The following is a 27,749-nucleotide window of genomic DNA, read 5'->3' on the forward strand; positions in this document are numbered from 1 at the left end:
AAAGTAGATAGAAACATTTGTTTCTTCCAGTCTTTGCATGGTCTGCATTGTAAGATTTGCATAGTTTTACAAGGCAATAAATAACTGGCAGGAAGAAGCTACCATAAATCCAATGCTGCAATGTTTTCTTTAAGGCTAGTTACACACCAGGACGTTGCGTTTAGGGGACGTTATAGGGCACATAACGTGCCCCTAACGCAACGCCTGGTGCTCTCTGGTGTGGACGTCGGAGTGAGCCGCGTTGTGCAGCTTACTCTGGCGTCCGTGATGCGTACTCTTGGACGCATGCGGCATCACGTGGTCCCGCCCGGCCAATCGCCGCACAGAGCGGCCGCTCCAGGAAGTAAACACTGCACGTCACTGAGTGCAGTGAATATTAGTTAGCCATGTGCCCGGCCGCTCTCCCCTCCTCCCCAACATTACTGAGCATGTGCAAACAGTCTAACGCGACTTAGCCGCGTAGAACGCACAGCATGCAGCACTTTGCTGCATTACAATGTAACGCAACGTGGGCAGTGTGAACAGCCCACTTGTGTTACATTGCTGTGCGTTGGGGGAGCGTTACAGGCTGCACTAACGTGCGCCTGTAACATCCCTGTGTGCAAGAAGCCTAAAGACTATACAATGTAATGAATATTATCCAAAAACCGCCGCCACTACTGGTTTTTTTTTGCTTCTTTATTTCCCCTCAGAGTTAACTAATGCAGCCTGATTGAAGAGGCTGAAGCCTGTTTTCCTCTCCCACACCTCTGTTCCTCTCTGATTGACCAATATTTCTCATGCTGAGACAATGCACTTTCTATTGCAGAACAGGATGGGAGTGCCTGTAGAGTGGGAGAAGGGCGGGCAATGCATACGCAATCAAACAGAGGAGAGTAAGGAAGGAAATTACATCAAAACTACTACAATCAAAACGTGGACAGTGCAATACATATGTTATGTAAGTAGAGCAAGTATTTATCTACTTATATATATGTGTTTTTTTCTGAGATAGTATGGCTGACAGCTCCTCTTTAACCACTTCCCGACCGCCTAACGCACAGAGGCGGCCGGGTAATGTAGAGCCCTTAAGGACCGGCTCACCCACAGAGGCGGCGGTCCATTTAAGGGCATGGGCGGAGCGATCGCGTCATCCGTGATGTGATCCTCCGCCGGCGCCTGTCACCGCTCGCCCGCCGCAACATCCCGCCGGCTGTACGGAAGCGCCGGCGGGATGTTAACCCCGCGATCGCCGCATACAAGGTGTATAATACACTTTGTAATGTTTACAAAGTGTATTATACAGGCTGCCTCCTGCCCTGGTGGTCCCAATGTCCGAGGGACCACCAGGGCAGGCTGCAGCCACCTAGTCTGCACCAAGCACACCGATTTCTCCCCCCCCTGCCCCAGATCGCCCACAGCACCCCTCAGACCCCCCCCTGCCCACCCCCCAGACCCCTGTTTGCACCCAATCACCCCCCTAATCACCCATCAATCACTCCCTGTCACTATCTGTCAACGCTATTTTTTTTTTATCTCCCCCCCCTGCCCACTGCCCCCTCCTGATCACCCCCCACCCCTCAGATTATCCCCAGACCCCCCCCCCCCGTGTACTGTATGCATCTATCCCCCTGATCACCCGTCAATCACCCCCTGTCACTGCAACCCATCAATCAGCCCCTAACCTGCCCCTTGCGGGCAATCTGATCACCCACCCACACCAATAGATCGCCCGCAGATCCGACATCAGATCACCTCCCAAACGCAGTGTTTACATCTATTCTCTCCTCTAAACACCCACTAATTACCCATCAATCACCCCCTATCACCACCTGTCACTGTTACCCATCAGATCAGACCCTAATCTGCCCCTTGCGGGCACCCAATCACCCGCCTACACGCTCAGATTGCCCTCAGAACCCCCCTTATCAATTCGCCAGGGCAATATTTACATCTCTCCTTCCCTGTAATAACCCACTGATTACCTGTCAATCACCTGTCAATCACCCCCTGTCACTGCCACCCATCAATCACCCCCTATCACTGCCACCCATCAATCAGCCCCTAACCTGCCCCTTGCGGGCAATCTGATCACCCACCCACACCAATAGATCGCCCGCAGATCCGACATCAGATCACCACCCAAACGCAGTGTTTACATCTATTCTCTCCTCTAAACACCCACTAATTACCCATCAATCACCCCCTATCACCACCTGTCACTGTTACCCATCACATCAGACCCTAATCTGCCCCTTGCGGGCACCCAATCACCCACCTACACGCTCAGATTGCCCTCAGACCCCCCCTTATCAATTCGCCAGGGCAATATTTACATCTCTCCTTCCCTGTAATAACCCACTGATCACCTGTCAATCACCTGTCAATCACCCATCAATCACCCCGTCACTGCCACCCATCAATCACCCCCTGGCACTGCCACTCATCAATCACCCCCTGTCACTGCCACTCATCAATCAGTCCCTAACCTGCTCCTTGCGGGCAATCTGATCACCCACCCACACCAATAGTTCGCCCGCAGATCCGACGTCAGATCACCTCCCAAGGGCAGTGTTTATATCTGTTTTCTACCCTAAACACCCACTAATTACCCATCAATCACCCCCTGTCACTGCTACCTATCAGATTAGACCCCTATCTGCCCCTAGGGCACTCAATCACCCGCCCACACCCTCAGAATGCCCTCAGGCCCCAGCCCTGATCACCTCGCCAGTGCATTGCTTGCATCTATTCCCCCCTCTAATCACACCTTGAGACACCCGTCAATCACCTCCTGTCACCCCCTAGCACACCTACCCATCAGATCAGGCCCTAATTTGCCCCGTGTGGGCTCCTGATCACTCGGCCAAACCCTCAGATCCCTCTCAGACCCCCTTCCGATCACCTCCCCAGTGCATTTATTGCATCTATTTTCCCCTCTAACCACCCCCTGTGAAATCCTAAAGGTACTCATTGGACTTTGGGCCCCTTAGCGCAGTTAGGGTGCAAAAAAGTGCCACACATGTGGTATCGCCGTACTCGGGAGAAGTAGTACAATGTGTTTTGGGGTGTATTTTTACACATACCCATGCTGGTTGGGAGAAATAACTCTGTAAATGGACAATTGTGTGTAAAAAAAAATCAAAAGATTGTCATTTACAGAGGTATTTCTCCCACCCAGCATGGGTATGTGTAAAAATACACCCCAAAACACATTGTACTACTTCTCCTGAGTACGGCGATACCACATGTGTGGCACTTTTTTGCACCCTAACTGCGCTAAAGGGCCCAAAGTCCAATGAGTACCTTTAGGATTTCACAGGTCATTTTTGTTTCAAGACTACTCCTCACGGTTTAGGGCCCCTAAAATGCCAGGACAGTATAGGAACCCCACTAATGACCCCATTTTAGAAAGAAGACACCCCAAGGTATTCCGTTAGGAGTATGGTGAGTTCATAGAAGTTTTTATTTTTTTGTCGTACTCGAAAGATGTAGTACTCGGAAGAGTACGGCGATACCATACTCCCTATACTGGGGCAACTATACTTCCATATCAGTGCTTACAATTTAGCACCCCCCAAAATGTTAGGACAGTAAACACACCCCACAAATGACCCCATTTTGGAAAGTAGACCCTTCAAGGTATTCAGAGAGGGGCATGGTGAGTCCGTGGCAGATTTCATTTTTTTTTGTCGCAAGTTAGAAGAAATGGAAACTTTTTTTTTTTTGGTCACAAAGTGTCATTTTCCGCTTACTTGTGACAAAAAATAATATCTTCTATGAACTCACTATGCCTATCAGTGAATACTTTGGGATGTCTTCTTTCCAAAATGGGGTCATTTGGGGGGTATTTATACTATCCTGGAATTCTAGCCCCTCATGAAACATGACAGGGGGTCAGAAAAGTCATAGATGCTTGAAAATGGGAAAATTCACTTTTTGCACCATAGTTTGTAAACGCTATAACTTTTACCCAAACCAATAAATATACACTGAATGGGTTTTTTTTTTATCCAAAACATGTTTGTCCACATTTTTCGCGCTGCATGTATACAGAAATGTTACTTTATTTGAAAAATGTCAGCACAGAAAGTTAAAAAAAATCATTTTTTTTGCCAAAATTCATGTCTTTTTTGATGAATATAATAAAAAGTAAAAATCGCAGGAGCAATCAAATAGCACCAAAAGAAAGCTTTATTAGTGACAAGAAAAGGAGCCAAAATTCATTTAGGTGGTAGGTTGTATGAGCGAGCAATAAACCGTGAAAGCTGCAGTGGTCTGAATGGAAAAAAAGTGGCCGTTCCTTAAGGGGTAGAAAGCCCTAGGTCCTCAAGTGGTTAAAGTAGTTCTGAGATAAATAAAAAAAAAAAATAACTATAACTAACGTTGCCCCAGTATAGGGAGTTTAGTTACCCCAGTATAGCGAGTATAGTTGCCCCAGTATAGGGAGTATAGTTGCCCCAGTATAGGGAGTATAGTTGCCCCAGTATAGGGAGTATAGTTGCCCCAGTATAGGGAGTATAGTTGCCCCAGTATAGGGACTATAGTTGCCCCAGTATAGGGACTATAGTTGCCCCAGTATAGGGACTATAGTTGCCCCAGTATAGGGACTATAGTTGCCCCAGTATAGGGACTATAGTTGCCCCAGTATAGGGACTATAGTTGTCCTCAATGCTCGCAACCCTCCCCCCCCCCTGCTCCTGGTACCTTGTACCTTAGTTGGTGGCCGCTTCCTCTTTTATATTCCTCTCTCCTCCAAGCTTGTCATCTTCCTTCACAGCAGCGCGTCCCGCAGCTGCTGTGAAGAGGAAGGAAGTGGGACAGCGGTTCCCCTAGTAACAGCAATATACACTACTTCTGTCTCTTCACAGCAGCTGCGGGACGCACTGCTGTGAAGGAATATGACAAGCATGGAGGAGAGGGAGAAGCGGGTGGAGGAGAGGGAAAAGCGGGTGGAGGGGGGGGGGGGGGGGTGAGAGGCCAGACCCACGGACCACCAGAAAACAGCCCACAGATCGGCAGTGGGCCGCGGACTGGGGACCCCTGCCCTAACATACAGCATTTAAAAAAGTTGCTTTAATCGATAGTTGTCCTCTGTATACAAAGCAGTATATTAGTGTGTATAATATATGAACATAGTTCTCCTCCCTAACAGCCACTGCTAGGGTGGTAAAACTGACCAGACACAGCCAGAGACAGGTCTCAGTTCAATAAGGTTCACTATACCCCAATTAATACCCATCGGGGAGCAGTGATTCTTGTACCACACTTCAGTCTTGATGTGATTTGGTTAAATAATAATTATCATGCTTCATCTCAGGTGTCACTAATGGAGGTTGGGCTGCAGCGATGATTACATTCAGGGGTCCCAGGGAGTTTTGGAATTGGGAGAACCACCTTAGTTGTGGGATGGTGAGAAGACAGAGTAATTTAAAAATGAAATCTAATCCTCTCAGTAGCCACACACATTTAATGGCCTCAATTCTGGTAGCTATGTGAGGTAAATATTTTTTTCTAGGTAAAATACCTCATGAGGTATTTTCCTCTTTTTTTAGCAATTCTGAAAGTTTTTTTTTCATTTCCGAACATGAGGTAAAATATGAGGTAAAACATGAGGTAAATGCATAAAGTGAGGTAAAACATGAGGTATTTCATCTGCATCTGTGTGTGCAGCATCTTGCAAAGATTTTTTTCTGATGGGGAGTTCAGCTCCATAGAAAAGACTGTGAAGGTATGGCTCTCATATTACATGGAAGGGGGTAAAATTGGTCTGTGATCTTTCATTTTCAAAAGACTATGGTCTGATGTGTATATGTGGCCTTAAAGTGAACATCCGGACTAAAAATCGACTCAGCAGCACTGAAAAGGCTTTGTGTTTCTTTAACAGTTTCTCTTATACAAACCTCATTTTTAGCTGCACAGAAGAAAACTGCCCTGCTGTTATCCCCTTATGCTGTGCAAAGCATGATGGGATTTCTGATGATGTTGTTCTTGTTCTGCTGTTTTGGTGCCATTTTTTTTTTTTACATTTTGAATTTGACATTTGAAGCCTAGCGTGTGCAGCTGGGAGGGGTAATCAGGACACAGGACAGTTGGAACTGTGTCTCCTGTTCCTTGTCACCTCCTTTCAACCAAAAAGATGGCTGCCCCCATGACAAAGATGGCAGCCCCCTTGAATCACAAACATTTGCCTGTTCTTTTAAAACAGGGTGGGTAAGAGATTATATTACCTATCTATTCTAATTAACATAACTAATGTAACTTGATGGCAGTATGTTTGTTTAGGCCGAAGTTTCCCTTTAAACTGATCGGTGAGAATTGGCAATTCAGGCACCTGACTACTGCACTGAGGAGAGGCCCAGCATTTAGGACACTTTTCCAGCTGCAGTGTCTGAGAAAATGTCAAATCAATGCCGCACTGGTGCTCATGTGACCATTCAGCAAGTCTTAAAATTAAAGGTATTTATGTATTTCTATTTTAAATGACTACTAAGAGAGGGAACAATTAGATCAGTGAATAAAAAATAAAAAAACACAGCCTGGAGAGGAGTTTTAAAACCTGACATACAACGTTTGTATTTCCCAGAACTAATTTATTAATTTTAAGTGGTATAAAGTGTTTTCTCCAGCAGAAAAATCACAGTTAAAGTGCTAGCAAGCAATACTTCAAGTGAAAGCAGACAATATTTTTTCAACACCCGTCAGAGAAGTAAATATTAGGGTGTTAATCTGTAGAATGCTAAAAGGGTCATAACAGTCAGTCACCCTGAGTGAAAATGTCAAAATAGAATGAAATTATGGTAATTTTTATTGAGGTGGGCCGTGGGCGTATGGACACAGCATAGCAACTGCTTGGTTGGACTTTTATAGTAAGTAAATAAGGCAGCATACATTAACTCCTGACAGTTCTCTATGTTGGGGTTACAGTACAGCTAGTTAAAGGGGTTCTCTGGTATGTTTAAGCAAGCTAAAACTGACACTTACCTGGGGCTTCTATCGGCCCCCTGCAGCTGTAATGTCCCGCGCCGTCCTCATCCGATGCTCCGTTCCCCACTGACGGTAACCTGCTAATTATTTGTCTAACTGGACGAATGGAACTGCGGATGAGTGGCCGTGTGCGTGCTCGCTCCCGCGCGTGTCATCGGGATTTTACTGCGCAGGCGCAGTACAAGAAAGCGTTCATCTAGTTAGACGAATAATTAGCAGGTTACCGGCAGTGGGGAATGGAGCATCGGAGGAGGACGGCGCAGGACATTACATCTGCAGGGGTCCGATAGAAGCCCCAGGTAAGTGTCAGTTTTAGCTTTTTTAAACATACCAGAGAACCCCTTTACAGGACAATGCTACCCTGCAGTAGTAGTACAGTACTACCTACCTAGTTGTACACACACTCCTACCCAAGATACGTCAGCACTGAAGGAATGCTATAGTTCTTCTCTTAGTACTAGCTGTCCACATAGTGGACCTATGTAAATCTGCACTGAATAAATCCCATAGCAGTTTGAATAGCTAACATGCCTGTGTAAGTAGTAGTAACTACACACACTTCTACCTAACCACTTAAAAGGGGCCCTGAGCAGTGAGCCAAAATAAAAATCTGGACTTACCTGGGGGCAGGTAAGTCCAGGCAGCTTCGGCTAAAGGCGCCCCATCACACTGGTCGGCTTAAGCTTCCTGCGCATGCGTGGTTCAGACATTAAAAACCACGCATGCGCAGGACCCTTACGGTGACCGGCAGGATGATGCGCCGGGGGAGAAAGAGTGTTTGGGTTCCTAAGAGGTACTGTCCCTCTTAAAGAGGAACAGCTGGAAGCTATGACTAACTGTCCCTCAGAGAAGCTCACAATCTAACCCCTACCATAGTTATATGTCCGTCATAGTCTAGGGCCAATTTAGAGGGGGAAGCCAATTAACGTATCTGTATGTTATTGGGATGTGGGAGGAAACTGGAATGCCTGGAGCAAACCCACACAGACACAGGGAAAACAAAAAAACCCCATGTAGTTAATGCCCTGGGTAGGAACCCGGACCAGTGACTCAGCGCTACATGCAAGGTGAGAGTGCAATCCACTATGCCACCATGCTGCCCACTAATATAATATTTTTCAGCTGAATTTGATGACAGGATTATATATTAAACATTTCTGAAACAGTTTCCTTGTTATCTGCAAAACCATAGAGCTGTACCAGGGACTATAATACAACATCTACTTATAGAGCTGTAAAGTCTGGAAGAAGTCCCAGCATTCAATTAGATAAACTCATCCTGACATTGCATGAAAACAGCCAGAAGGCCTGGTGATCTCTAGATGAGACAAGAATACATCCTACAGAGCAGATAATGAAGGTCACAGTGCTGGAGACCTCCACACTGCTAGAATGCAATGTTTATGTTATGAAGCTGACCTTTTGTTTAAACACAAAAAAAAGTTGACTAGTATAAATGTGATTTGAGTTGGCTTACAAAGCAAGCAATAATGTTTTGGTGTTATGACAAATAAGAACACATCCACAGTAATGCTGACAGCAGAAATATGCTGCCAAGTAGAAATCGCTTCCATCCAATTATTTGTTTGGCTAGCTTTGCAAAAGAGCAGAATTAGGAGCAAAACCATACAAATTTTAGTCTTACTGGATAACACGACTAAACATTAGCATCAGGATGCAAGCAAAGTGTAACAAAATACAAAAAGGTCTTTGGAACAAGTTATGGGGCTTAATTACAAAAGGTTCTCTTAAACTGGAGGAGACTGAAGAACAAAAGTGATTTGGTAAACCTGGACTGCATTCATTTAATGGTGTACGTTTGCAATTCTAAACCTCACCTGGGTCACACTGGACCGCAATAGGGTTGTGGAAAGGTTCACTAAGAAAAAAAAAAAAATCTTGCTCTGGGTGCCAATATGCAACTGAAATATCAAAAACACTGACTCAATAACATTTCTACACTCCTCCCCATCTTCTGATAGTAAACAAAAACCCACAAACCCACGGTGTTGTGATCACTGCCACTTAACCTCCTTAGCGGTAACCCCGTGCTGGACACGGGGTAAGCCGCCGCGGAGGATTCCTCAGGCCCTGCTTGGCCGATTTGCATAATTTTTTTTTAAACACGCAGCTAGCACTTTGCTAGCTGCGTGTTTGGTCTGATCGCCGGCGCCCGCCGCCTATGCGCCGCTACCCGCCGCGATACAGGGCCCCCCCCCGCATACCCCTTGCGCAGCCTGGCCAATTGGCGCCAGGCTGCGCTATGATGTGGATCGGGATTCCCTGTCGATGACGTCACTCAGTTCGTCGCCATGGCGACGGGGGAAGCCCTCAAGGAAATCCAGTTCAGAACGGGATTTCCTTAGGGGCAAGCGGCACCAGCGGCAATCTAACGGTACGTGGGGACGCCGCAGGGAGGGGGGGGGGGAAGCATGTAGCTAGCGCTAGGCTAGCTACATGCAAAAAAAAAAAAAAAAAACAAGTGAGAAAAACCCTCCCGCGGCCGCGCAGCCGCACAATTCATACTGCCAGGGAGGTTAATCTAATTCTAGTTTGCTAAATCATATGTGCTCTTTAACATCTGGAGATATTAAGTAAACTAACCTGTATACCTCTGAGTGAATAGTTAACAAACGGTTGAAATACATATAAGAACTGTTTTGCCTGCCAAAAATATTTGAAGCTTTGCTGAACCATTGCTTGTCTTGTGATTCACGCATATTAACCACACAGCACAAAAAAGCATGTGATATACAATTTACGGTTTCTGTTTCTGGGCTTCAAGGGCTACCTGTCTGTATTGTGGACATTAAAACAGCACTGTTCCAACTACTGACACATAGTTCAATGAAAAATAGATGACACAGTAAAGTACACGCCTTATTTGAACTTGGCTGTACAGTGTGGTGAAGGTTGTGAAACAAGACTGTGCCAAAAGGATTGTGGGAGAGAAAGAAAGAAAATAAAAAAAAGAAAGAAAATTACAGAAAACAGAGTGGGCATCAGGGCTCTTTCGCACCAGAGCTGATTTCTGGCATTTTGACGCAAAGTCAATACTTTGCATTAACCAAGGTAAAATGAAAGTCCATAAAATTTCATTTTACCTTTCACATCTAATGCTGCATTTTGGCACATTGCGGTAAGACGCAGCCGGGAGCTTTTAATTGTCCGGTGCCGGCGTTTTCCCATCGGGTGAATTAGAACTACCGCCGCTAATCAGCCATGCACTACAAAATGTCAACGTCACGCCGCAGATCATAATGCTTGCAGAAAATCAGCTCCTGCAAGCGTTATGTAATGTGACAGTCCTCACAGGCCAGCGAATAGCACATTAATGGCCTAAAGTCTTCTTAAGGTTTGAATAGATGACAAAAGTATATTTATTCTGCACACAATGCAATGTACACACCTCTGTGATTCTGCTCCTCCCCTATATTCAGTTATCAATGAACTGAAAGTAAAGATTATGAAGACATATATTTGTAAGTAATAAACAGAAGATGTAGTGTTTTCATCTGAAATTAAATAGGTGTTCCTTACTAAACCAAGAGTGAGCATTTGAGAACTGCAATTTTTACCTTCAGGCCACGGAAGCTTCCTGGGCTGGTTGGAGACGAACAGGAGGATTTTGTTGATTTTGGAGTGGATAACTGGCTGCTTGGTGTTCCATTGACTACGGCATAAAATTAATTACGATTACAAATAAAGGTGATAATTAAAGCATTTTATAAACACTACATTCATGAAGTAAATGAAGTGATAAGTTTAAAAAAATATATATAAGCAGTAAGAAGGATCCGCATACTGATGTTAATGGGGTTGACATAACATTTGAATCATAAAAATAGCTTAGTAAAACTATATATATATATATATATATATATATATATATATATATATATATATATATTTACACTTTTTGAATTTAGTTATTGGATACTTACACAGTTATCTAACTTAAGAAAAATCCTAGATGCTGCATCATGTTTGACCTCACAAATAGTCTCCCTGATCAAGGTATCCTCTTCCTAAATCTAGCAGTCAGGCCTGGTTCACATTAGAAATCTGAAGCGCAATCGCATGTGCTGAACGCTTTTGTAAGCATTTTTACCTGCGCTTTCAGAGCAATTTGCGCTTTAAGTGCTTTTCTAAGCGCTTTTGTTTGGCAATTTTATTTTTTTTTCTGACGACTATCAAGAAGTGAACTCTTTGACCTGGAACTTAATAAATACAATGTATTTATTTTAAAAATCACTCGCCAAACCGCTTTTCAAAGAGCTTTTTCAAGTGCTTTGCATTTCCCAATACGTTGTATTGAAGCGCAAACACTCAGAAAATGATGCAGAAGCCGCAACTGCAAAGAAAGCTCATCGCTCATGTGAGAATATTCACACTGAGAAACATTGCTTAAGCACTTTTAAAAAATTACCAGCACTTTTTAAAAACGAAAAGCGCTCGGTGTGAACAAGCCCACATACCTGTGGATGCCCTTCAACGTTAAGAATATATGATAGCAAACAGGACAGAGAAAATCAGTAACTACATAGTTACTTTTTTTCTACATGTAGTGTAAACTACTCCATGCAATTGCATTTTCCCATTCCCAAAATCTTGATTCTCCTTACTGATGCTGTAATTTGTAAGAATTACATTTAAAGCAAACATGGCGACAAACCTTGGCAGTAGAATTTATAGAAAACAAATCAAAACTGCTGGTATGAGAGCTCTGTACTATTCCAGTGACATGCACATTGAAATACTTCTCCAGCAAAAGCTGAAATGTGGACTGGCCACTTCCGCTTTCCAAGCAACAAACTCCTGGCTTGTGAAAGGGGGATGTTACACCCAAACACTGCATGCGCGATAGGTTACACAGTAACAAGCTTTGGTTTGTTTGTTTTTTGGTTTTTTTTTTATAGTAAATCAGAGATGGAAGATTAGTCCTGGATGGTGAACATTCATTTCAATATTGCAGTCTGATTGTGAACTGGACTATATATGAAAGAGGTACATGCCCCTAGTAAGCACATAATATAAATCAGTTCACAAATAGCTATAAATGTTGTGCATCTGTAGAAAGTACAGCTGGTGCAAAACATCTCCTGCGATAGGAGGAAAAGCAGGCTGGAATGAGTGCGCTCAGATGTGGCAGAGAGCAGGTTTATGAAGCTGCACAGCAAGGCGAGTCAGCAGGTGAGCTTATAAAGCCAAGAGAGGAAGCCACAAGCAGAATGGCTCACCTGGAGACCTCGCTGTGGAATAGTAGTAGCCAGTCCTCCTTACTGCATTCATTACACAACAAAAGTAAACACATCAAGAGAACATTAATTCCAAATTTGGTGCTGTCTATATATCCAGATACAATATTAGCATTGTCATTATCCTCATCTACATACATCTAAACACATTTTAAATGTCAAAGATTAGATCAAAACAATGGCCTCAATTCACTAAGCTTATCTCCTGTCTTTAATAACATTTCTAGAGTTATCACCATGGTGATAAGGCATGTTGGTCTTAATTCTGGTAGCTATGTGAGGTAAATGTTTTTTAGTAGGTAAAATACATCATGAGGCATTTTCCTCCTTTTTTTAGCAATTCTGGAAGATTTTTCTCCATTTCTGAGCAGGAGGTAAAACATGAGGTAAATGCATAAAGTGAGGTAAAACATGAGGTATTTCAGCAGTAAGCCTGCAGTAAATAAATAGTAGTCTTTAATTGTCTTCCATAAGTTAGGATAGTCTTTGGAAGATTTTTTTTTGAAGGGGGAAGGTGTATTTGATTATGTAGCAACCTACGAAAAATATATTTTTAGGCATCCCTTATAAAAAAAAAATCCAGTAAATATTTGGAGTTTTATTTTTACTATTCTTTTCTATTACACAGCCTGAATAGGAACAACACTAAAACAGCAATAAGAACTCCACAAAAAACTGCAAAATGCATGCAAATTTACTTTACCTCCAGGTACAGGCAGGTCTTAACCTCCCTAGCGTTGTGAACGAGCAGAGCTCGTCCAGAGACGCCGGAGGTCACCGCTCAGGCCCTGGTGGGCCGATTTAAAAATAAGAAAAAAAAAATAAAATAAATAAAATCGCCGCCGATCCGCCGCGTAACACGGCTCCCCTCCCCCCGGGACCCCTGTGCAGCCTGGCCAATCAGTGCCAGGCAGCGCTGAGGGACGGATAGGGACTCCCTGTGACGTCAGGACGTCGATGACGTCACTCCGTTCGTCGCCATGGCGACGGGGGAAGCCCTGAAGGAAATCCCGTTCAGAACGGGGTTTCCTGACGGGCATAAGTGCCGGCGGCGATCAGAGGGGTGGGAGGGACGCCGCAGGGAGGGGGGCATTATGAAGCTAGCGCTATGCTAGCTGCATGATAAAAAAAAAAATTGCAAAAAAAAAACCTTCCCGCGGCCCTAGCGCCACGGGAATCAGAACACCAGGGAGGTTAAACTGATCGGTAAATTATGTGCTAACATGCTCCCTAATTTCCATGAGAATAGCTATTATTGCCTCATAATTTACCTCATGAGGTAAAACATGACTAAAACCTACCAGAATTGCTAAATGCCATTGCCTCATGAGGTAAATTACATGAGGTAATTTGTTTGATAACCCTACCAGAATTGAGGCCATGGGTATTCAGGAAACATTTTACCTCAGGCAAACCTAAAGTTATGTCTAGTACACACCATACAATTTTCTGTTATGCCTAGCATACACCATTCAATTTTCTGTAAGATTTTCTGTAATTCGATTATTTTCTGTAAAGTACTGGTAGAGACTGGTCATTATATCTGGTACATTGTCTTCTGGTTATCTCCTGCTGAGTAGAACAATTCTTAATTGCTAGGCAGATAGATGGTTAGATAGTGAATTTCTATCTGGCAAGTAAATCTAACAGAAAATCTAATGCTGAGAATACACGGTACGTTTTTGAGCCATTTAGATGGCTCGATTGATCATTTACGACATGTCCGATATGCCGCCCGATCGATTCCGTGCTCGATTTCGCATAAGGAACAATGGGAAAAGATAAGGAAAACAAATAGAAGATAAGAGAATCGGGCGTGAAATTGAGCGCAGAAAGCGATCGGCGCGAAATCGAGCGGCAAAAACGTACCGTGTATTCCCAGCATTACAGAAAATGGTATGTGTGTACCTAGCATTAACTCTTCTGTCCTTAAGTTAAAGTGAGATCTCTAAAGTTAACTCTTCAATCCTTAAAAGAACTCCAGAATTCTTAAGTTAAAGACAGGCTCTTAATTAAATGCATGTGAAAATAACTATAGAGGAGGTAACTTAAGGAATGAAGAGATAAGATAACTCTCTCACTGTGAAAACTTATCTCTACACCTTAATACGGCAAGATCGATGTGTGGTGGTAAGTTTTCTCTTGCCTTATCTCCAGCATGATCTTAGTGAATTGAGGCCAATATCTAAAGTAATGAATTTGCATGAAAGTCAAGAATTTCAACTAAAAGTTGTACAACCACCTCTAGGGGAGATTCGAACCAGAAGGATTAATCAAGTTCCCAAGATCAACCCAGGCATAATACAAGGCTTTTTTAGCTGTTCAAAGAAGAAGTCCATAACTGTTTGTTTCTTTTCTGTCTGTATAGCAGTAAGCCTCAGCAATTAAAAAATTAGAAAGGAGCTCAATGCATGAGGATAGAGCAGATCACAAATCAACTAAAATGTAAATATGTTAGTACTACTCCATGTAACCTCACTTAAGACTGAAAGGGACCATTTATAAAACACGCTTTAAACCTCAACTCACATTGCAAAAAGAAACAATTGTCCGATTTGTATAAGGCTTATGTATTTTTGTGGTGAAAGAACACTACTGCAATGTGCAATGATGTTCCTTGTCTTGCTGCCGTCTCTGTTTTGGCTAGATTGGGTCACATGCCACTGGAACAGTGACATGATCTAACCAACCATTGAGAGACTAGGAGAATACCTATCCACTTCTTTGAAAAAAAATGATCAGGATAGTCGGTATATATAACGGTTCCCCTGTGACTCAATTTCTTGTTATAATAAAGCATGAAAACTTTGAAGGGGTTAAATACATTTTGTAGGCACAGTCTGTTTTAGTCTTTAAGGGCTGGAACCCACAAGAGCGTTTTTTTGAGCATTTTGGCAGCGCTGCGATACGCTAGCGTTTTGCCAAAACGCTCAGCTGATGTTAATGGATGGGGCAACTTCCACAGGAGCGTTTGCATTTCCCAGAAACGCAAACGCAGGACCTGCAGCATTTTGGGAGCGTTAGCGCTTCAATGTAAAGTATTGAAACGCTAGCAGAAACGCTCAGCAAAACCTAAACTGAGCGGTTTTGCTAGCGTTTTGCGGTTCAGCACACTGTAACAAAATTAAAAATAATTCACAAGACTAATCAGGATAAAAACGCGAAACGCAAAACGCTACACAACCACTGAGCAAAAAAATACACACTTGCAAAGCGTGACCGAAAACGCGCATGAATCCGCTTGCAAACCGCTCAGACAAAACGCTAGCGGTTGCGTTTGCGGATTTCAGTGGGTTCCAGGCCTTAAAGTGTCCCTGAAGTGAAGAAATGTTCCCCTACTGGGTACTTACCTCTGGATCCTAAAGGAGCTTCCCCCGTCCTCCAGCGGTGGAGCCCCCAACAGTCTGCTTGCTGCACTTGGCTATCTTCGGAAATAGCTGAGGCAGTTTGAGTCCTTGCTACTGTGCACCTGGCTAATGCGGACCAGATGGGGCTCAGCTATTTCCGATAGAGCCCTGTGGAGGAGATTGGGGATGCCTCTTTAGGATCCAGAAGCTTCCCCCTCCCACCTTTTTTCACAAGTTTACTTTAATGTATGTTAAGATAAGTTTATCCCCCCCCCCCCCCTTCTTTCTTTTTTGGAACCCTTACCTGTAGCTGGAGATTTACTGCGCCGTGAAGATACCGGACTTTTGGAGCCACTCTGTCTTGTAGCACGAGTATATGATGGTTTCAAAACACGACACTCTGCAGTGAAAGAGGAAAAAAAAATGCCATAAAGCCTTCTGGACGAAAACATTAAAGACCTTGGCATGTGCCAATACCCCCATACAACTGTCTGTAATGTGAACGTGTGTGGTCAATGTATAGCTCACGTATATTCACATAGCATTTTTAGTAAGAGGGCTTTTTGGTCCTTTTTAGCCCCTTACACACTCTGGTTCACCATGGGCTTGCTGTACCTTTAGTATTATCTAAAAGTCAACGATTCTCACAAAGGTTATAGGCATTAAAACTCTAGTACAAGGAGTGCACTTGGGTTTATTTTAGATCACACTTTTTTGATGTAGCAGTCTGGGTCAGGGCACAGCCTATGTTTACAGTTATGAGATAAACATGCAGCTTTGGTAGTTGTCTATTTGTGCAAATAGGTACTTGGACACAAAGGGGGAGGCTTGGGTAAATATGGCCACCGTGCAATAAGGCCATGTAAACAAATTGGGAATTTATCTCTTGCTGACTTGAACCATGGGCATATTAGTGATTTCCCAGATTCTCTACTTGCTCAGGGTTTCCCCAGCTAAAGAGAAGAAGCACATGTTGCAATATCTGGTGATGTATTGGTTCTATTGCTCTTTCTTTCTTTAATTTACTAACACCATATTTTAAATTAAATACACTATAATGTGATAACAAATATAACTTTTATAAAATGATTTAAGTTTTGTCTTTAGAGTAACCCAGGTAGGGTGCTGATGAAAGACACTGTAGTTAGGCAAGACAGTGGGCTACAAATCTGATACAGTAGCTTGAAAAGTCACCCAGTTACTTAAGTGTAAAAACTGGGATATCAAAATTATAAACTACAGTGGCAAGCGGCAGTATAGGGCAGGTAGTGACTTAGGTTGTTAGTGTTAAATAATGTTTGTTCATTTTATTGTATGATTGCACAAGTTTTCTTCATGATCTTGCTAGATTTGAAAATGGCGAAAGATGATTATAAAAATAATCATTGTTACATTCTTAAGGAGGCCATTTACCAGTGATGCCTTTCCGTCAACCTTGGATCAACAAGAAGGACAATATATATGAGACTATTATGTGATTCAGATCTTTATCGAAGAAAATTGTTTATGACTAATTATTATTATGATGCAATAGCAGCAATTGTAATTTTTTTCTCTTTTGTACATCTCTCATTGCATGTATGTGTAAACATCAATAAAATGTGTTCAAAAAATACATTATAATGTACTACTGTAAATAATAATGATATAATAAATGTAAAACAAAAAAGTAAAAAATATTTACCACCATGATCCAGAACAAAATCATCCTGTGCATATCTGTATTTTTCTGGTCCACAGGCAATAAACACATCATCATCGCCAAATAAATCTTGAAGACATGTTACCTAAGGAATTAAACAAAATCAAGCAATTAATACTAGGTGCAGATTTTATACAACCATTACAGACAATAAACAAGTTGCTTTTTTTAAAATAAAAAAAAAACGAAATTATACAGATTATTAATACAATGATCAAAAAATGAAACCGGGCCATAGCTGTTACAGAAGGCTATGTATACTCTGGGATCTCACTCAATGAATGTAATATTTTTGCATTGTAGAGGCAAAAAACTAATCTATTCTTGTTCTTCTATTTTAGTTTTATTTCAGTATTTATTCTTGGACATATGAAACTATCAGTGGCAGAGTTAGAGTTAGAAGATCAAGTAGACATTGCTTGCTCTTTGTTTGACAGCTATAACAGAATGCAGCAAGGCCTTTTCACCAAAGAAGTCAGTAATAACTGTGATGTAATACGTTTTTCAACTCAATAACTTGCAGTCAGGATGGAATCCTGGGATAAAATGACATTTGATTTTCAACAGTGCAAAGACCTGTACTAGGTATGTAAGATACAGTTTATGATGCACACTTAACTTGCAGATAGCCCAGCAAGCTCATGGTGAAACAGAACTCCTAGGAGTGTGTAATTCAATTCAATTCACTTTATTGTCATTGTGTAACACAACGAAATTACTTTTCATGACAACCCCACGGTGCATATAGGGAACATAGTGATAGTAACAAGGAAGAGAAGAAATTATACATATATGCCAGGTATTACAGATATTTAAACAATTTGTACACAGTGTTAATTATTTCAGAGAGGTTTCAGAGTTCATCAAGTTTATGGCAGATGGCAAAAAGCTGTCTTTCAGTCTGTTTGTGTGTGTGCGGATTGATCTAAAACGTTTACCTGATGGAAGGAGCTCAAACAAGGCATTTCCAGGGTGAGTGTTGTCCTTGATAATGTTTTTGGCCCTTCTCATGCTGCAAGTATTATACAAAAGTTGCAGTGATGGTAGTTCAGTGCCAATAATGGCTTCTGCTGTTTTAACAACTCGCTGCAGGGCTTCTCTAGTAGCCTTCGTGCAGCTGTTGTACCCGGCCGTCATGCAATTGGTCAGAACGCTTTCTATAGTGCATCTGTAGAAATTAACCAGCAGCTTCTGTGGGAGGTTAGCGCGCCTTAGTTTTCTCAGAAAGTAGAGGCGTTGTTGTGCTTTGCCAGTTAGAGCTAAAGCATTGTCAGCCCAGGACAGGTTCTCTGCGATGGTGACTCCCAAAAATTTGAAGCTGGAAACTCTCTCCACAGCCTCTGCATTGATCATTAGCGGTAGGTGAGCGGTCTTTTTGGTGGTCCTAAAGTCCAGAATAATTTCTTTGGTCTTCTTTGTATTTAATAACAGGTTGTTAATGTCGCACCATGCAGTCAAGTTCCTAACTTCTTCTCTGTATGCAGCTTCCTCATTGTCTGATATAAGCCCAATGACAGTCGTATCATCTGCAAACTTAACAATTATGTTTGAGGTATGGATAGGCTGGCAGTCATGGGTGAAAAGTGCATAGAGGAGAGGGCTTAAAGAGAACCAGAGATGAAGCACCCTCATGTATTTTATTACATTTATCAGTGGGAACATGACAGTAAACACCTACCCTGCTTTTAGTTTCATTGTTATCTGCTTAATTAGTCTATTAGCAACTGTGATAAGAATCCATCGACTATTCAGTCGAGGTTTGACCTGGAATCATTATAGCTGAGTCACTCTTCTGTGGAGTCCTTTCAAGCCCAAGCCTTCCCCCTCCTGGCTTAGATCTTCTGCGTTGCATGCTGAGAGCTGTGATGACTGGGAGGGGCTGCTGCTCCTAAGAGAGAAGCCCTGTGGCTGTAATATGATCCCTGTGTGCTCTGTGTGCACTAGATTCTCATAGGAATGAAACTGCAGTTATTATCAGTGACACTTCCTACAGGCAGATTATACCAAAATGAAAGCACATAGATGAAAGGCTGCATTTAGCCTAGATAGCAGCATAGTCTCATATAGCCAAGACAGCACATCCAGAACAACTCATATAACCCGGAAGGAGAAGGGATATGAGCCGGCGGCCATATTTGATTTTTCCTGGAGCAATAATGGATAAAAAACACTAAAAAAGGCACACCAGAGCGGCAAAATTATCAGGTAGAGCATTTATTCTTTACAAGCTATCAACTGATATGTTTATTTTGTGTGAAACGTTCATCTCTGGTTCCCTTTAAAGAGACTCTGTATTGTTAAAAAAATCGCACAAAAGTAAACATACCAGTGCGTTAGGGGACATCTCCTATTACCCTCTGACACAATTTCGCCGCTCCTCGCCGCATTAAAAGTGGTTAAAAACAGTTTTAAAAAGTTTGTTTATAAACAAACAAAATGGCCACCAAAACAGGAAGTAGGTTGATGTACAGTATGTCCACACATAGAAAATACATCCATACACAAGCAGGCTGTATACAGCCTTCCTTTTGAATCTCAAGAGATCATTTGTGTGTTTCTTTCCCCCTGTTCTCATGCACTGAAGTTTCAGGCTGCTCGTTTCTTCATGCAAACAGCTTTGCCCTTGTCTGTAATTCTTCAGTATGTGAAAGTCCAGCCAGCTCAGAGGACGATTTATCCAACTTGTAAAAGATAAGAGAGAAGAGAGAAGCTGCTCTAATCTAAATAACACACAGGCAGTGTGCATAGAGGGGCCTGGAAGGGGGAGTTAATAGCAGAACCACAACACTGAAGAACTTGGCAACCTTCCAGACACAGGCCGACAAGTCTGACAGGGGAAAGATACATTGATTTATTACAAAGACAGTGATAGTATAAAGTGCTGCAGTAAGCCAGAACACATTTGAATAGCTTTTGGAACTTGTAGGATGATAAAAAACAGGATGCAATTTTTGTTACGGAGTCTCTTTAATACACAGCCCTGTGGCACGCCAGTGCTCAGGGTAAGGGTGGAGGAGGTCCGTTTTCCTAGTCTGACAGTTTGAGGGTGATTAGTAAGGAAGTCCAATAACCAAGTACATATGGAGGGAGCAAGACCTAGTGCATGGAGTTTGTTGATCAGCTGGCTAGGTACAATGGTGTTAAATGCTGAGCTGTAGTCAACAAAGAGCATCCTAACATAGGAGTTGGGCTTTTCCAGGTGTGAGAGGGCAGCATGGAGAGCTACACAGATGGCATCCTCAGTCGATCTATTTGTTCGGTAAGCAAACTGGTGTTGATCTAGATTTGCTGGGATTAAGGCCTTGATGTGTGTGGCTACCATTCGTTCAAAGCACTTGGCGATGACAGGGGTTAGAGCAACTGGTCGATAATCATTAAGACAGGTTATCCTAGGATTTTTTGGGACTGGCACAATGGTTGTAGGATTTAAGGCATGATGGGACAGAGAGAGGTTGAATATTTGTGTAAAAACTTTCGCTAGTTGACCAGCACAGGCCTGGAGCACACGTCCTTGCACACCATCAGGACCTGCAGCTTTCCTGGTGTTGATATTTGTGAGTGCTTGCTGCACTTCATGTATGTGAAGGATTAAAGGCTGTGAGTCTGTAGTGGGCCCAAAGTTGACTGGAGGCCGATTGTTGTCTTTTTCAAATCTAGCAAAGAAGTTGTTAAGTTCCTCTGCTAGGCTGGGGATGTTATTGTCCAGTGTATATTAAGTGCTATTCTTTTTGTAATCTGTGAATAGTTGAATGCTTTGCCACATCCTCTTTGGGTTTGAGTCATTTTCAAAGTTTTCCTCAATTCTTTGTTTGTATTTAAAAATCAAAAGGCAACAGTCTCTCATAGTTTTATACGTGGAGATATCCAGTCGGAGCTCATCCATTTCATTTGCGAGGGATCTCACATTTGCACAGGGCTGTGGAGTCGGAGTCGTGGAGTCGGAGTCGTGGAGTCGGGCAATTTTGGGTGCCTGGAGTCAGAGTCGGAGTCGGGAAAAAATGCACCGACTCAGACTCCTAATGAATTTGTAACTGTAATTAAAATAGAAAATATGATAAAATGTTCTATTTCTCAGATAATAGTCATTAAAAATAATGTATATATACAGTATATATACAGTAATAGCTGTGCTTAGTATACAAAAATGAAATAAACCAATCAAAATTAGTTACTTGTGCTGCTTCAATAAAGCAGTCCACGTATTTTTAAGGTCAGATATACATATCTGATTGTGACTGTATATATGATGTGTACACAGGAATCTCTTATATATGTTACGGCCAGAACCCGAAGTTTGGCCAGAACTAGAAGTGGCCGGCCACTTCGGGTTCTGGCCGGCCAATGCGCGAACTGGCCGCTGCGCTGCGGCCAATGTGAGAAATGAAACAATTCCTGTAAGGTTTAATGTGATGTTGTGGCCGCAGCGCAGCGGGGGGCAAAAAATGTATCACACATCTTTACTTTATTCAATGGCATTAAGCCGCCCGGCTTTTTCCTCTGCCTCTCTCTCCTCCCCCCCCCCCCCCCGCCTCTCTCTCTCCTTCTCTTTATGGGCACAGCCGGGCGGGGACACGCGTGTCCCTCCGGAGTCGTTCGTCGCGGCAGGGGAATCCTGCCGTTCTTGCAGAGCGGGTGCTGGCAGAAGCAATGTCTGCAGCCTCCCCCGCTCTGCTCTCCTGCCGCGAGGAACGACTCTCCTGGACACGCGTGTCCCCGCCCGGCTGTGCCCATAAGAGAAGGGGGGAGAGAGAGGCGGGGGGGGGGGAGGAGAGAGAGGCAGAGGAAAAAGCCGGGCGGCTTAATGCCATTGAATAAAGTAAAGATGTGTGATACATTTTTTGCCCCCCCGCTGCGCTGCGGCCACAACATCACATTAAACCTTACAGGAATTGTTTCATTTCTCACATTGGCCGCAGCGCAGCGGCCAGTTCGCGCATTGGCCGGCCAGAACCCGAAGTGGCCGGCCACTTCTAGTTCTGGCCAAACTTCGGGTTCTGGCCGTAACATATATACTAAATAACATCTATGCTGTAAGAATAAAGTCTGATGTGTAGCTATGTCACTAATAGAGATGGTCAACAAGATGGAAATAATTCTGCATTGATGCTGATTTATGCAAATGTATGCACTCCCTTTGCTGATGAAATAAAATAATTTGATATGTTATTAAAATTTGGTTTGGTGACTACAAATTAAAGGGTAACTGAGACGGATGAAAAGTAAAGTTTTATACATACCTGGGGCTTCCTCCAGCCCCCTTCAGGCTAATCAGTCCCTCACTGTCCTCCACCACCCGGATCTTCTGCTATGAGTCCCGGTAATTCAGTCAGTCAGCGCTGTCCGGCCGCATGCCGCTCCCACAGCCAGGAACATTCTGCACCTGCGCAATAGTGCTGCACAGGTGTAGTATGCTCCTGGCGGCGGAGTGTGTGTATGCGCACTACGCCTGACTGGCTCAAGTACCTGGACTCATAGCAGAAGATCCAGGTGGTGGAGGAGGACAACGAGGGACTGATTAGCCTGAAGGGGGCTGGAGGTTACCCCAGGTATGTATAAAACTTTAATTTCATCTGTCTCAGGTTTACTTTGTTACACAGTAGTACTATACTCTACATATGCACTCCCCACAGAGCTGCAGGGAATCCACTGAGAATGCTGTGCACATTGAACACAGAGGTGTTGTCTGTTTACAATCTCCTCATTCCCCTGCAGAGTACCTGCACATCACTCTTACATGTACCCACAGTCACATTGCCTAGGGCCTGATAGATGTTCTTTGTTCCGGTTTGTACCTTTTACAAGTGCTCTTACCAAGGACTAGTTTTAGTCTAAAGGGAATAAATATAGTAGTCTACATATCCTTCTCACTTCAGTTGTCTTGTAAAATTCCTAAGCGTTGGCAGTTATGAGACGAATTTCATGTTACATACTTTTAATCAACAAAATTGTAATATGCAAATTAGAGGAGTCGGAGTCGTAGAGTCGGAGGAATCCTAAACTGAGGAGTCGGAGTCGGTGGATTTTTGGACCGACTCCACAGCCCTGCATTTGCAAGCAGTGCGCTAGGAAGAGGGGTTTTATGTGGAGTAGCTCTCAGTCTAGTTAGCAATCCTGATCGCTTACCTCTCTTTTGTTTCCTCTTGCTTCGCTTTCTGCCCCATCTATTTCCGAGGATAGCTGTGGTTAACGAAAGACCCGGTGATCTAAGAATCTCCTGCGGTATTGATTCCGTGTTAAAGTAATCTCCTGTGCTGCTTGATCCGATCTGTAGAAGCTCCTGGCGATTGTAGTGGATGCTTGCCTTTGCTTGTGAGGCGCTGAAGGTCAGTAGGAAGTAAATTAATAGAAGAGAGCACCAATGTGGGTAGCATGAAGCCGCTGCTTCTGTGCGCGCCGCCATCGTACTTGGTCTGTGCTGCAGATGATGGTTCTTGTGCTGCAGATGATGGTTTGTGCTGCAGATGATGCTGATCTCCAGAAGGGAGAGAGAGCAGAGAGATGTTACCTGCTTCACAGCCAGCCCAGTAAAAAAGGGACTAAAAGGACCAACAAGCCATCTTACTAAAATGTTATGCAAAATAGAAGTTTGCCTTCTTAAAAACAGAAGGTTTTTGTGATAATTAAATTTAGTTAGTTAAACTTATGTTGTCGAGTTCAGGGGGACATTGGTAAACTAGACCCATAATAACTTAAATGTGGACATCGTGAGTAGAGTATAAATCTGCATCTTTTTGTCCTTAACCCCCCTGGCGGTATGAAAAATTTCGCCAGGGGGCAGCGCAGCAGTTTTTTTTGTTTTTGTTTTTTTTAAATCATGTAGCGAGCCCAGGGCTCGCTACATGATAGCCGCTGCTCAGCGGCATCCCCCCGCCCGCTTCGATCGCCTTCGGCGATCTCCGATCAGGAAATCCCGTTCAAAGAACGGGATTTCCTGGAGGGCTTCCCCCGTCGCCATGGTGACGGGGCGGGAGGACGTCACGGACGTCGGGACGTCATTGGGAGTCCCGATCCACCCCTCGGCGCTGCCTGGCACTGATTGGCCAGGCAGCGCACGGGGTCTGGGGGGGGGGGCGCGCGCCGCAATGGATAGCGGCGATCGGGCGCGGGCCGGTGGCGATCAGTGTGCTGGCGCAGCTAGCAAAGTGCTAGCTGCGTCCAGCAAAAAAAAAATTATGTAAACCGGTCCAGCAGGGCCTGAGTGGCACCCTCCGGCGGCTTACCCCGTGTCACACACGGGGTTACCGCTAAGGAGGTTAATACAATTGCAAAGACTAGTTTTAAAGAATAACTTGTGAGGTAGAAGGTTGATAGTCCTTTAAAAACAAAAACAGAAGGTAAACCAGGAGACACAATAGTGTAGCATAACAATATAATGGGGAAATGTAATTGAATGAGAAACTGGTACTAGAAAACCATGGTTGCTGGACAAGCAACCAAAAAGGTTGCATGTGTGGTAGACTCACCCCCACTAAGGTCCAGGAATTTGGAAGAAGACCGATGTGTTCCAAGGATATTTTTTTATGGAACAAAGATTAAAACATGAAAATGTCACTCTTTACAACTAAGGTGAAATGGCAAAGGAGCTCCTGCCTGATCATACTGATCCCATAGCCCAACTTCTGTGCTGAAGCTCTATCTCTAATACTCTTAGGTCCGGTTCCTACGATCGTGTAAAAGACATTTTTATGTCCATTTAGCCAAAAAGAAAAACTGACAGTGACAGACCCTATTTTATAAATTGGATCCGTTCACACTTGTGGAACATGGAATACACTCTTGTGTGGTCTGCGATATCGGCCAGAGAGAGGATGAGTTTATCATATCGGATATGGTGGAAACGCGTCTGCATCTGGCTTCTACCAGACCAGTCTTCAGGCGCCTGAAGGTGGCAGCTTTCGGCAAGTTGCTCTGTTTTTTTCGTTGGTTTTATGTGTTTTTGTTTTTCAACATTGCCTTATGCAACCCGACCCAGATAACATTCACCAGCGAACAAATACTGAGCATTCAGAACTTCGCTATACCTGATGTACCCCTGGATATTTTGTCTAATCTTGACCTTTTGGGGATTCTAACTAGTGGAGCTACAGTGTTGAATCAGGCAGTGAGGCTTAGAAGAAGAGGCAAAAGATCAGGGATCGAGACATGCTTTCGGTGCACAGGACTGTTGTTCACGGTTACCTGGAATTACACTCTCTAATGTCAAGTCAATATGCAACAAACTGGATGAGCTTCAACTACTGATCAGGACAAAAAAACACTTTTACCCCTTGGTTTCTCTTAGCTTCTCAGAAACCTGTCTATCTTAGCTTATTCCAGACAATGCATTTCAGATTCATGGATTTACACTCTATAGATCTGACCGGAACCCATTTATCTCCAGCAAAACCAAAGGTGGAGGGCTCTGTTCCTATATGAATGATAGGAAATGCTTGGATGTTGCAGTTATTAAGAAGACATGCTCGTCTGGGCTGGAAAAAATGCTTCATAAACTGCAGACCCTACTATTCACCCCGTGAGTTTATTTCTTCTGGTTGCTGTGTACATCCCCACCACAAACATGCATGCAGCCTGTGCTCCAGCAACTTGACTCTGGTACAACTCTGCTGACTGCATGCATGTTGCGACTCAAAAACAAGTAAGGCCTAAAGCTCAGCATGTCAGCCATAAAACTGGCATGGTTTATAAGGGAATGAAGATGACAGCGCTTGTATTCCTCTCACTTCAGGTTCCCTTTAAAGCTAAAGGAATTAGACTGGCCTTTGCGAATGCTTGACAGACAGCTTTGTATACAATAGCCATTGCGCAAGAGAATAATTGTGGGTAAGTTCTGCCTATTTCAAAAAAAAAAAAAGCTCATCATGAACATCCCTAGGAGAAAGAAACGCTGCAAGCCTGTTTCAAACCCTGGAAACATTGATGACACTACACAATCTGTATATGGTATTACTTTAACCTGACATAAATTGTAGATTTCACATGTAGTACATCATGGAGTTGTCCCTAGAATATCTGCTGTACAGCATCTCCCACTTCATTAACAAAGTACATGAAACTTATTCCTGAAAATAAAAAGGGTATTTTTATGACTAGCAGACATACAGCACTAAAAAAATGGATACATTCTTGATATGAAGCATGCATGATTATGTCTGTGGCAGCAGCACAGAGAGGGACTATTCAGACACCAGGCACACTGTTCTAATAATATTCCTCTGCATTCCTCTGACAAAAGTTAACGAAAAAAAAAAAAAGAATTCAACAGAGGCAGATTGCCAGAAATGTTGAAAACAGCTGACTCAATCCAGCTGCATAGTCTCTGAATACATTAAGCAGCAGTGTGTAGTGCTGGGTAAATGTCCCACCCCTGGGAGCTTAGCTGATCTGCTGTGTTCTTCCAACCTCTCCATTTAGCCAGGGCTTTGATGACATTTCAGTAAATCAGAACAATATGAATGCAGCACCATGGATTCTGGCACGCCTGAAAAACTCCAACACAACTTCTGTGAACTAAAGTGTCACACGCCCTTAATACATGAAAAATATGTACAAAAGCTCCACAGGAAGTAAAATCCTCCAGCCTGAACAAAATGGATAATAGCTAGTGCAGGCCTAGCTTTTCCCCTTGTATCAGCTAAACAGGATATGGCTGGAAAGGCAGGGGAAAAAGTCATCATATTTACGACAAAAACAAAGGAAGTCCTAAAAAGGAAACCTTGTGATATGCTACTGTGCTACCTGAACTGGTTCTGCAGTAAATGGCACTGGCTGACATACTGTACATACCTGAATAACATCAGATCTGAGAACAAAATGACACCCCTGATTTTACCAGAGAGGTAAAAATTACTAACTTGACTAAAACTGCCAGTTCTTGAATTAACACTGGGACAAGGGTGCTTTATAAGGAGGAGGAGAATTTGCCACTCACCCTGTTGCAATGCAACCCTCTAATGTAGATAACCAAGATGATTTTTCAAAGTTCTGCCAAGGGTCTGATGGCAGAACCCAGTGGCGTAGCTAAGGAGCTGTGGGCTCCGGTGCAAGTTTTACATGGGGCCCCCCCAAGCACTCTATACAAAACAATTGATATGGCGCACCAAAACTTGGCAAGGACAACCCCAGTGTCAGAGTTGCAAGAAGGGGATGAGGAACAGTGTGTTAAAGAGACTCTGTAACAACAAAAAGATCCCCTGGGGGGTACTCACCTCGGGTGGGGGAAGCCTCCGGATCCTAATGAGGCTTCCCACGCCGTCCTCTGTCCCACGGGGGTCTCGCCGCAGCCCTCCGAACAGCCGGCGACTGTGCCGACTGTCAGTTCAATATTTACCTTTGCTGGCTCCAGCGGGGGCGCTGTGGCGAATTTCGGCACGGAAATAGACGGAAATACCCGATCTCCGTCGGGTCCGCTCTACTGCGCAGGCGCCGGAAACTTGCGCCTGCGCAGTAGAGCAGACCCGACGGCGATCGGGTATTTCC

The 27,749-nt window shown here is 43.5% G+C and overlaps 1 protein-coding gene across 6 annotated transcripts in view; it reads right to left on the minus strand.

The window, feature by feature from the left end:
• Nucleotides 1-27,749, minus strand: part of DCLK2 (doublecortin like kinase 2) — a 134,489-nt gene that overhangs the window by 37,945 nt on the left and 68,795 nt on the right. For 3 of the 6 annotated variants that reach the window (XR_011031070.1, XR_011031071.1, XM_068279173.1), the window contains exons 3-6: nucleotides 17,256-17,358; nucleotides 15,876-15,974; nucleotides 12,207-12,248; nucleotides 10,545-10,639 (exon numbers count right to left, since the gene is read on the minus strand). Coding sequence is in view for 4 of the 6 variants with exons in the window: in XM_068279173.1 (XP_068135274.1) it covers nucleotides 10,545-10,639; nucleotides 12,207-12,248; nucleotides 15,876-15,974; nucleotides 17,256-17,358 (339 nt within the window). In the remaining 2 variants the exon portion in view is untranslated. The remainder of the gene's footprint in view (nucleotides 1-10,544; nucleotides 10,640-12,206; nucleotides 12,249-15,875; nucleotides 15,975-17,255; nucleotides 17,359-27,749) is intronic. The other 3 variants (XM_068279181.1, XM_068279191.1, XM_068279197.1) reach the window with 3 other exon arrangements.

The sequence above is a fragment of the Hyperolius riggenbachi genome, chromosome 1 (assembly GCF_040937935.1).
Source record: "Hyperolius riggenbachi isolate aHypRig1 chromosome 1, aHypRig1.pri, whole genome shotgun sequence".
NCBI lineage: Eukaryota > Metazoa > Chordata > Amphibia > Anura > Hyperoliidae > Hyperolius > Hyperolius riggenbachi.